At 42.6% G+C, this 12,152-nt stretch overlaps 1 protein-coding gene across 6 annotated transcripts; it reads right to left on the bottom strand.

Annotated features, from left to right (window-relative positions):
* Positions 1-293: 293 nt before the first annotated feature.
* On the bottom strand, positions 294-12,098 carry LOC109465035 (contactin-associated protein-like 2). Of its 6 annotated transcripts, XM_019762168.1 has the most exons (8): positions 11,657-12,095; positions 7,749-8,172; positions 5,677-5,787; positions 5,454-5,570; positions 4,491-4,628; positions 2,068-2,222; positions 990-1,125; positions 294-685 (listed from the first exon to the last, which is right to left on the bottom strand). In XM_019762168.1, exons 1-8 carry the CDS (start codon positions 11,834-11,836, stop codon positions 498-500), a joined length of 1,449 nt encoding a protein of 482 aa, XP_019617727.1. In that variant the 5' UTR covers positions 11,837-12,095; the 3' UTR covers positions 294-497. The 6 variants fall into 6 exon arrangements, with proteins under 6 accessions (XP_019617727.1, XP_019617729.1, XP_019617731.1 ...); XM_019762170.1 differs by lacking the exon at positions 5,677-5,787 and having other exon boundaries at positions 11,657-12,098; XM_019762172.1 differs by lacking the exon at positions 4,491-4,628 and having other exon boundaries at positions 11,657-12,097.
* Positions 12,099-12,152: the final 54 nt, after the last annotated feature.

Here is a 12,152-nt window from a genome sequence, read left to right as displayed (position 1 = left end):
TTTCAAATCGACAAAGCACTCTATTAGATTTGGTACAACTTGTAAGAACTTACACAACAAAACATAAACATCGACACCTCAGACCTACAAGTAACCACATCTACTGATATGCTGCCTAACAAGACATTGCAGAAACAATTAAAAAAACAAGGAAATACCTGTTAACTTAAAATTGTATTTTTTACAGAATAATTACAGAATAATTCAAATCCTAACAAATCCTTGATCATAACAACAATCATGACAAATAATCACAACAATAATTCAAATCATAACAAATCATTGATCATAACATTTGTCATAACAATAATTTAAATCACAACAAATCCTTGATTATAACAGTTGTCATAAGGATAGTTCAAATTATAACAGATCATTGATCAAAACCATTGACATAACAATAGTAAATTGCTAAAATGCTAACTTAAAAATGTTCAAGTGAACACTGATGTGCTGTTTTATGTCTTTAAGAGACTTACAATTATCCACAGAGAGACTCAGGGATAGCAGATGAGTTTTCCCAGGGTGTGATAGCCTTCTTCATCTTCAGGAAGAACACAGGTATCCCCGGTATCCCCAAACCTGAGCTGGGTGACCGGCAGGTCATTCTTGTGGGACAGGAATCCAGAATCCTCACGCCATGTGTAATCATTGACATCACAGTTGCATCTACCCCGGCATGTGCCTGTTGGACAAAGGATTAAGGTCATACAGAGGTTTTGTTTATGTTATGGGTTTAAAATATGTCGGTTATTATTTCTCAATTAATCATGTAAAAACTATGTAGCATTTGACAGAGAGAAACAAAACATTTAATAAGGTATATATATTTATATATTTATATATTTATTTATTTATTTATTTATATATGTATATGTATATTTTCTGATGGTGATCCTGGTGATGATAAATAGTGCCCTTGTAGTCTTGTACTGTTCCGGCTCAAATGGAATAAGCTTGTATGTTTCAGGTTGATGATTTATGATTACCTGTTTCACCACAGGCACATTTCCCGCTCCCAGGACTGGCACCTCCCCAGTAGTCAGCCTGGCGACCGTCCCAAGTCACCCACCAGGCATGGCGTCTTACATTCGACTTCCAGATGAATGAACCATGGCATTCATACTGGAAAATGCGAATTTGTACAATTGTGTCTGAGATAAATATCACCATGGCCTTTGCAATATCAAAGATTAAGTATCATTATATAGCAACAAATAATGCATTGGGTGGGATATTGTATCATTGTTTAACAACATCTGCCTGTCATCCCCCCTAAGCCCTGTTACTGCTACTTGTTAAGCTAGGGTCCCAATTACGCCGGTGCCCGTCGGGGATGTAGCCCCGGCTGGCCCCGGCCGGGTTCAGGAGTCGAGCGGGCATCGGCTGTCGTGGTCACAATTAAAAGTTTCCTTCAGTAGCATTTTGTTAGAAATTTTGTCACCCTCTTTGGTCGGTCTCCGGCAGGCACACGGCAGGTACCCAGCAGATTCTCTGACGATGTCTTGTATTGACCTATACGTAATGCAGAATTCACGTATTTGTTGTGATCATTTGATCTGTGAGGTCACACATTTTACCCGGGTTTACGAAGTACACACCTTTATTCTGTTCATCTGGTCTGTGACGTAAGAAATGTGTCCCGGTGGAATGCCGGCAACCGGAGGGGTACCTCTCGGTGTTCTCACGATGAGGTCACGGCGTCTTTTTGTCAGCGGGGCCCGGGTAGAATTTAACTCAGAATTAAATTCTTATCGGGGCCCCGACGGGCCAAAAAATAGCCCGGTAGCCGCAGGGTGCCCCGCGGGGCCACGTCGGGGTCCCGCCCGAAAGTGGTAAAAAACAGCCCGGGAACTACCCGCCAGGGCCCCTTTTCCCAATTGGGACCTTAGCTTTAGAGGGGTTCTGAACCTTTTTGATTTCTCATCCGAGGTTATCTCTCGAAAAATGCCTTCAGAATTTTTGACTTGATTCATAACCAGAATATTTTTTTTGCAAATCAGAAAAAATGAAGAGGCGAATCCGAGAACCAACAAATCAAATTGATGTGGCCTAAACAAAACGTACCTTGATTAGCTGTTTGCATCGCGATGACTGATTCACCACAGCTCTCACTTGCTCCAGGCTGTTCCAGTAGGTCACGTTCTTGGAGTAGCTGCCACGACCTTCAAACCCTTTCACATGTGTCCGTGTTTCACTGTCGTGACCAATCAGCGTTATTGCTGAAATTGTAATGAAGCAGTTATTGCTCCACCTCGTCTTTTTTTATTGCATTTTCAAGAAAGTATTACAGTTGTATGAATACAAACAAGAGTTCCACGATCTCATACCTTCGCCAAATGATGTTAACCCTTCCGGTTGACAAATTATACAATATTAATCACTGATTTCGCAAATAAGAGCCTCAATTGCATCAATTATATAAGTTGATCATATTCTCCACCCAATGACAGCCTTATACATATCTTAACAAAAATGGCTATTCTAGCACTTCCTCATAAATTATGCAAATGAGGTCATAATTTGAATAAATTATCTCAATTGATGTTCACCTTCACTTAACTTCCAAATGCGGCAAGTATGAAATCCCCAGCAATTACAACTATGAAATTACAACAATTTCCCATTAATTATGCAAATTAGGTCTTCATTTACATAATCGATAACCTCAGATGTTTTCGCATTATCAATTACATGTCACAAGTGTTTCATAGTCCTATTATCGAACGAAGCAGATTTATAGAATTTCCTCATTAATTATGCAAATTGGCTCCTGATTTGCATACTTGTCATCTGATTATGTCAAGCATCACTTCAGCTACCTACATACCAAAAATCATGACAATCTGTCAACCGGTTGTTGAGTTATCCACCTTCGGAGATTTTTCAAGAAACGCTCCTGCAGTTCCAGAACAATCTGCTAGGGGGCCCAAACTCATGTCAGTTCTTCCCTATCCCAAGAGCTATCTACCAACCAAAATTCGTGACCCTAGCATGTCCAGATCGTGAGATATCAAAACCGGAAGTTCTGCTGCAGTACCAACAAAAGCCGCCAGGGGGCCCAGAATGTAATCATTTCTAGGTCTTATCAAGACCTGCCCACATACCAAGTTTCATGACAATGCATATTAAGCTTCTTGAGTTATGCTGTTCACAGACAAACGGACAAACAAACGGACAGACAAACGCTACTGAAAACATAACCTTCTTGGCGAAGGTAATAAAGTGTACGTGGTGTACAAACAAAAAACTAAATAGTAATCCAAAACAGTTTACAAACGGTTCTCTTCTTCACAAGTTCCGAAGAGAACCCCACGTTCTGTCTATGTACAGATAACACAACAAGGTATAGGGTAGTGCGCACAGTGCCTCGGAAGCTGTCGAAGACGACCGTGTGGAGGAACGCGGGCTCCGGCGCGACTTGGACTTGGCCTTGGGCATCGTAGCGGGAATGAACGGGGGTCGCTCGAGAACAGAAGAAGAAGCAAGAGGAGCCTAGAAAAAATGCTGCCACACAAGCTAGGTGTGGAAGCACGAATGACCGGGGGAACGGGGAGACGGGATGGGGGAATGGGATTAATTAGAGGGGGAGTGGCTACAGTACCATCTGTGCGCCGACAGAAAGTGGAAATTCCTAATTAACGAGATAATTGTGCAGTGTTCCCCATTTTCCCATATGTTTCTTTACTTTTTGACAAGTCTGTTCAATAATAAACTCAATCTTACAATAACTACTAACGAATTCAACAAAACCTTTTAAGGCAACTACTTTGGAGTCTCTATTTCGGAAAATATACATTTTTGCTATTAGAATAACTGTATTAACAATAGATGGACAATTATCTATGTGACCAAATATAACGTTATAAAGGCTCAGCCTAACCGGGAAGTTAATTTGTTGATTGATCCACTGTTCAACATCTTCCCAACATTTTGCTAATTCAGAACAGTGTCCAAATTTAAGAGATGCATATTAGTCTCATCTTCACTTTCACAATATGAACATATTTTGTTGTCAGCTATTTTCCAATCAAATATTTTTTTTCTTAACAGCAAGGAAGTTATGTAAAAGTTTAAATTGGAAAGCTCTAGCGTGTGGATCAATGGTTGTTTTGTAAATAAGACTATAAACTAAATCCCACTCTATAAATCTACTAAATGTGTCTTTCCAGTACAGTTGAGCCTTGGACCTGAATTCAACTAAGTTTCTCTGAACTAACCTCATCTTTACAGTCTGTATTGAAGGTAAAATTTCCAGCATAAGCCTGAAGTCTCTAGTTGGAGAGGCGTAACCCCCTTTGGCACGTTAGAGAACCTGGGTAAAATATGTCACCGTCAACTCCCACCCCCACCCCATCGCGAAAAAAGTAGTCTTCGAAGGAAGGTAAAAGCTACACTTTGCTGGCTTTAAAGTTTTCTCCTAAGCAGCACTCTTTCCCTCTCTCTCTCTCTCTCTCTCTCTCTTTCTCACTCAGACATTTTTAGCTGACCTGTTTGTCCGTCAAGGTCACAGTGAACGAACATCGGCCGGACCCCACGCCCTGGTCCGTCAGGGTCGATGACGTAGAACGCCTGGGTATCAAATCCACCTCTCTCTGCAACTTCAGTGCAGCTGGATGGCGGGTAGCCTGTTAATTAAGAATTATACATATATAGTATCAACGCAAGGGCTACCTTTCAGGAATCCGCTGTAGAATTCACGGTCAAAATTAGGCCCAAATATATTAAGTGCTATCAGAAATCATTACACTGCGACACGAGGTATAAAGCCGGAAATTCTTCTGGAGTACCAATGGTGACCGCTAGGTGAATCAACATCTAATTGTTCTTCGAGAGGTTTATAGGTCAAGGTAATGAGGAAATTGTGTAATTCCAGTGTTTTACACCATGGGACTTTGATACATGTAATGTTTATAATCTACGGCAGGAGGAATATCACCAGATACCAATTATGCAAATACGGACCTTATTTGCATAATCTCAAAATTCTATGACTCCTTGGTGGTAAATGATGGGAATTTCATACTGTAAGTTAATCAAAAGTTAACATCAAGGTGCATTTATTATGTTTATGTAGAGGTCATTTGCATAATTAAAGAATAAATTTACATGTCAAGCCCATGTTTCATGGATGTATGAGATCTCGGAACTCTTGTTGATTCATATTTGCAATTAATTTATCGTCGATTGAACCAATTAGAAAATTCTAGATTAATAGTAAACAACAGTATAAGATTTGAGAATCTAAAAAGTATGCGTAGCAGTTGGTCTGTATGCGAATAAAGACAAATATGGCAATAACTTTTATTTAACTTGCCGTCATCAGTTAATGAAGAATTTCATACTGAGGGTTAGGAATGACATGGTATTCAAAGGATTATGTGATTTGTGCTGATGAAATTAAAGTGAATGTAAAAAAATACTATTTTATGATGGTGTATGACTTAACTCACGTTCTTGCTCCTTCAGTCGCAACTCTATTGAACTGAACCTGTTGCCCATCTCAGTAGAAAGCTTGGCTATCACCGAGGAAAGTTTTGTCACCTCCGAAGAAAGAGTGTTGGCTTTGACTGCATGCGTTAAGAAAGACAGTGAAAAGTACAGAAGCTGCATCTTAGAGTACCTCTACAAAATATAATAATAGGATGAAAATAAGTCAATATTAAAGATGCTGACCTGTTGAATATAACAATGATATGGATATGAGAATGATGCTGGTGATCTTGAACATCATTTTGCAAAGATTCCACCATTTCATCTTCTTGTTTATGCCTGCATCGGATGCATCTGTAAGAACAACAAAGTAATTCTATCCTTCTTGCGTACGCAAATACAAATCAGGTTTCGATCTTGAAAGTTCATCAGTGTTAATAGACGTCATTGTGAAACAAGTTTGAACTGCAGTATCCAACACGAGAAATTTTCGACTGTACAACTCCAGTCTTTTTCAAGGAATGAACAATCCACCGGTTCCATGACGTCACGCAGATAACAAACGTGACTCCGTGAGCAGTGGATCATAGGTTGCAGAACGTCTGTGCCCCCCCCACGTCTCTGTGAAGGGCGTTATACAAGGCTAATACACTAAAAACTCAGCTGCAGAGACTGTAATCAAAACCAGCAACAAGGGCACAAACAGAGGTCTAGTTGTTTTGTCTATATGAAAGGCCTGAGTGAGGGGCTCAGGAGGCTTTTTGCCACACACGCGGGATCAAGACTTGTTTTAGACCAACTAGAAACCTCCGGAATATACTGGTTTCACCCAAGGACAAAACACCAAAGGAAAATAAATGCGGGGTAGTTTAACCATATACAGTGTCTAGGACAGAACTCCGAGGGCCCATGTAAAGAAATACATATTGGAGAGACTAAAAGATCCCTGAAGGCTAGGTTCTTAGAGCACAAACGACCTAGCTCGACTACTTCGGAAGTCTGACAACATACGTTACATATTGAATCACTTGGACATTTAGTCCCATTGGATAAAGTAAGAATCCTAGACAAAGAATCGGACTTCGCACGAGGGATTAAAGAGGCCATCTACATCAGAGAATTACAACCATCCCACAACAGAGACGGGGGGCGCCACAGACTTTCTGCAAACTATGATCCACTGCTCACGGAGTCACGTGTGTTATCTGCGTGACGTCACGGAAGCGGTGGATTGCTCATTCCTTGACAAAGACTGAAGATGTACAGTCGAAAATTTGGGTGAGTCCAATTTCTTGTGTTGGATATTGCAGTTCAAACTTGTTTCGTGAATCAGGTTCTGATTTGCACGATTGGTATTTCTTAATGTTCAACCTGCTATATATAATATATAGGTTACATACATGTATATCACAGTTCTACTGGTTACAACCTCAAAACTAAAGCATTTCATTAACTAAAAAACGAGTTAATGACCAGCCTGATTTTGGTGTATATGGTGTGATATAGCCTAGTAGCTATAACCACCGAAAAAAAACACAATGAGCGTAGTCTACGCAAACTATTACACTGTAAAGAGTGACACATTCCAGTAAAACCCGTTCGCTAGCCGCTGTTCCTGCGCAACTTTTTCCGATTCCAAGGACCCACATATTTGCGTTCGACAAGAAGGCTATGAAATTGTTTTGGCACTGTGTGGCAGATTATGCACGATAAAATTTGAAGGCATGGTCCGAGGTTCACGATGTTCGGCAGGCAGGTTGTCTTAGTAATGGGCATTGTCAATGCCAAAAATCGGCTTCGTAGGGGGTTCTTACGTGACTGGAGCTGACCTTTTGTGTTTGCGTTTTTTGTTGTACTCCAGATTACTCGGGAATCCTTAAATGGTTGTCTATGATTTTTAGTTGGCAAGTTACCGTTGAGAATACAAAGGTCAAGTTCTGAAATGGGCCTAGTGGGGGGTTCCCATGTTATTGAATTTGTTTTAAATTGGCCTCAGTCAGTTCTTCAAGGAAAAATTCTGACTATGCGTTCCGCGTTGTAGGAACATTATGGTTCCTGAGTCATATAAATAAAATATTGTATACATGATTTTGAAACCACATTTATGTATTTTCATGCATTTACTTTGAGTTTCAGTGGGTGCTTGGGCTAAATGAAGCTGTTTTAGTGTACAGCGGTTATTAAAAACTCTAGACTAAATTTCATATGCACCAAAAGCCACAACTCAAACTTCAGAAAAAAACATTAAAGATTCTATATTCTATATATATCTATCAAGTTGCTTATAGAAGGTGTTTAACGAAGATTTGTCTTACCGCAAGTTGCTTGCTGCTGCCCAACGGTGTTGCCTTTTTCATCAGAGGCCGGGGCGTGTCCTGGAGACACAGTCATTTGCACGTCTTCTTCACAAACGGCGTAAGGTTCGATATTGTCATCACCAATGTCACCATCGATTGTCTGTCCGCCCTCAGCTGCTGCTTCCTGGTACCTTACAGCACATGGCCGGATGCCGTCAGAGTTACCAGCCTGAATCTCATCTGGTTGGTCCGGTTCAATGTTGTCATCGCCCGGGGTAACATTGACTGTTTGTCCGCTCTCAGCAGCTGTATGAAGCGTGTTGTTGTCACTGCCATCGTCTCCCGGAATGCCATCACACATATCAGCCTGAAGTGTTGATGCAGAGGGAACACCTGGTGTGTACATCGGATTCACGAACTGCGGGTACGGCGCGTTATAGCAGTTCAGTTCAGTTCAGGTCATCCTCTAAGGTGCCATTCGTAATGTCACTCCATGTGGCTCTGTCTCGCATGGCGGACAGAAGTTCCTCGTCCCGTAAGCCAACCTCTTCCTCGATCAGTTTCTTTAACGTTAAGCACGGACGTCCCCTCCTTCTTTTTACATCTGGTTGCCAGAGAAGCACTTTGGCAGCCATCTCTTCGTGGCGTACCACATGACCGGCAAGGGCCAGCCGTCTGTTCTGAATGGTCTGGGTAATCAGGGGTAGACCGTTGTAAAGTTCTTTGTTACTCATGCGGCTCTGCCATGGAACATTCAACACACACCGAAGCAGGCGCGTGTAGTTACCATTCAGTTTCTTAGACAAGACTTTAGTTAAAGTCCATGAGTCGGAGCTATACAACAAAATAGGCTCTACACAAGACTTAAAGACTTTTAACTTTGTGGTATTCTGGATCGGGGCCTTCCACACCTTTTTAGGGCGTGGCATGCCCCCAGGCCTGGCCAATACGAACATTAACATCATACGCTGAATTACTGTAGCTACCTAAGTACTTAAAGTCACTAACCAATTCAATTACCGTCCCATCGCTAGCAAGTAGTGCCTGTAGCTGGTCACTTGGATTTAAATGCATCATTTTAGTTTTCAAAGAATTAAGGTACAGTCCAATTTCCTGGGTTGCTGATTCCACTCGCTGTAGAAGACTCTGTGCAGCACGAATGGTGTCCTCAAGTAGACAGATATCGTCCGCAAAGTCCAGGTCAGGAATCACAACCGCCGGATACCTGGAGCTCTGTCTCCTCCGCAGTGTAAGACCATCACTGGGGTTGACAGCCTTGCGTAGTGCGTAATCCAAAGTGATTATGAACAGGAAAGGAGCGAGCGGATCACCCTGTAGAACACCTGTTTCGATCTTGAAGAAGTCAGTTTCTCCTTCGGGTGTGAGAACTGTAGCTGTTGTATCTTCATACATGATTTTGATGGTCGTTTACTATTGGAGGGGGTATGCCATATGCCAAAAGAATTTCAAACATAGTATTACGGTTAATAGAGTCAAAAGCTTTTCTAAAATCAATAAATATGAAAACTGCTTCTTTTTGGTGATTCCGCACCTCTTCTACAATCCTGCGAAGGGCCAGGATTTGTGCTGAGGTCGAACGTGATGGTCGGAATCCAGTCTGGTTAGGACGGAGTAACTTGTCAATAACGGGGCGTAGTCTATTCAGTAAGAGGCGGTTGTAGACCTTTGCTGCCACTTGTGTGAGGGATATACCTCTGTAGTTGTCGGGAAGTGTCAAGTTCCCCTTTTTTGGAACTGGGACAATACCTGCGAGACCCCACTCTGGCGGTCTGTGTCCGGCTAGTGCCTGGTTACAGAACACAGTGAGACTTTCTCTAGCTTTAGGCAGTTTCCATAATTCCAAAGGTAGGCCGTCGAGCCCAGGGGCTTTCCCCGGTTTCATCTGGTTGAGAGCCAAGTCTACTTCATTTTGTGAGAAAGGATCACAGCTAATATTGTGATTAATGTTGAACACTGGAGTAATCGGTACTCTGGACGAGTTTGGTTGCGGGTTATCAGCAGAAAGCAACTTGGAGAAGTGGTTTTTCCAAGTGTTTAGTCTATCATCCCCCTGGATAAATAGGACTCCAGACTTCTTTCCGGCCAATTCACGGATCAGTTTCCAGGCTTTCAGGTGCTCCAAGTCAGAGCTTGTTTCAAAGGTTTGAAGTGTTTTACTAATTCTGTTTTCAGTGGCTGTGTCATAGGTCTTTTTAAGTTGGGTCTGGGCAGCTTGAACTTTATTTGTGGAGGAACGTAGAGTGGCACGTCTTGCTAGAGAAACCTCAGGGCTATCCACTGGGTCAGAGTCTCTAGGTTGTTTACGAGGGAGCTGTTGAGACCCGACTGCATTACAGATTCTCACAAACTCGCTGTATGATCTTTTGTTTTCTGGGAGTTCGTCAAGCTTCTGGGAGATGGAGGTGTCAATTTCGTTTGCCAAAGATACATCCTTTCTTACTGCTTGCCAATTCAGCTTTTTACGACGGGTAATTTTGGGGACACGAACACTGAGGCGTATCTTAGTGGAAATGATCCTGTGGTCACTGCCTATAGGATTGGACGAGTTGTACGCCTGGCAGTCTTTGATGCTATTTCTCCACCTCTTTCTGTACAGGCAGTAGTCAAGCTGTGCGAGGTCACCTCTTGGGGATCGCCACGTCCACAGCCTTTTCTTGGGTTTCTGAAAGGAGGCATTACCTATTAGGAGGTTATGTTGATGGACAAAGTCAATAAGAAACTGTCCGTTACGGTTTGTTGCTTGATGATACGAAAATATATCCCCTATCCTAGCATTAAAGTCTCCACCAATAAATAACATGGCATGGGAGGGGGTTGACTGAATGAAGGAGCTCAGTGTGGAATAGAAATCGACACTCTCATCTTCCGGTCTGTCATTGTGAGGGGAGTGACAGGAAACAAGTATCGTCTTTGGATTGCCCCTAATAGTCAATACGACTATCCGGTCCGAGATTTTACTGACTGATGACACTAGGGGTAGTATGGATGAAGACACTACGATTCCCACGCCCCCAATGGTGGCATTTCTAAAGTTCTTACACGCCGATGAAGTAAATAGTGTGTTAGAACCAAGATTATGAGCAACAATATCTGGGTCATCTGCGGTGTGCATAATACGATGTTCTTGAATACAAACAGCAGTAATCATGACATCTGTCATAAGCTTATTTAGTTCTGCTTGGGCGGATTTGTGAGCAAGTGTTCTACAGTTCAGTGTTGACAGGATGATCGAATTGCTTGGTGTTAGAAGACCACTTTTCTGACGAAAATCAGAGGGAGGATTCCTCCTGGAATCCTTGTCAGGTAGAGTTGGAGAAACAACAACTGACCTGAGGGAAGGTAGGTTGGTGCTGGGGTTGGGCGTTCTGCCGCCAGCTTTAGATGATGCGTCACGGGAGGACACCATCCTGGTATCAAATGGCTGCAGTGTTGACACTGTGATGTGGTGATTCGCCGCATCTACCACTCCGCAGTCGTCCGCTAACTGGACTGGGTGACCCTGGCCGGGAACGTAAATTCCGAGTACGTGCGCCCAGCGTCGCTGTGGGTGCTGCCGTTGGCATGGAGGGTGACTCCGGCTCGTCCGCCAGCACTGCACATCCACCTCGCTGCGACCCGAGGTTTCACCGTAGTACGGCTGATTAGTAGGTCGAGGTCACGTTTATTAGACGTAGTAACAAAAGAAAAACGACGGAGAAACTCAAAATAAAATAACTGTGGCGGCACTACGTAGCCTAGGTGGGTACTGTGGGTGGGAGGGGGGCACACTTTGTGACTTGGGCTCCCAAGCATAAACACTGCAAAGATGTTGGCTATCTAACAAACAAAACATAAAAAGAAACTTAGGAGAACTTTAAACCCTATCTAAACCCTTTAAACCCTAACCCTATCAGTGCGTTATAGCACTGGACATTTTGTGACCTGTGCTCATCCGCGGCAACTGAAGTAGGCTCACTATCAAAATCACCAGATGATTGACCTGATCCGGTACATAAATTTGAACTTACTTGGGTCGTGCTGTTCACGATTGCCGAACTGCATGTGGAGAGCGTTGGTGCGCTGTCAGAGGAGTTGTCTTCAGCCATGCCTCCGACATGCCAGCTACACGTATATCTGAGGTGTACTGACTCCGGTATTCCGAGGAAACAGATTGGTCTATGCCGGTTATATCAGTCAGGATACAACTACTTTATTGTTCGGTCCGTTCTTTCCCTTTGTTTGAAGTTTCACTTTGAATTTGCTCTTTTAGTTGTCCGTGTTTTTTGACACAGGAGTATACCTGGGCTTATATTGGATTAAGTTGTGAAGTGTTTTTCCCGGATTTCTTTCTTTCTTTTTCTTTTTAACTAACACATGAATCAAACGTGGGCGGACTAAAATTAAAGTTTTATAGATTACACT

Source organism: Branchiostoma belcheri, unplaced genomic scaffold (genome assembly GCF_001625305.1).
Source record: "Branchiostoma belcheri isolate BF01 breed outbred unplaced genomic scaffold, Haploidv18h27 scaffold146, whole genome shotgun sequence".
NCBI classification, from domain to species: Eukaryota; Metazoa; Chordata; class Leptocardii; order Amphioxiformes; family Branchiostomatidae; genus Branchiostoma; species Branchiostoma belcheri.
This window is presented reverse-complemented; position numbering and strand designations above follow the sequence as displayed.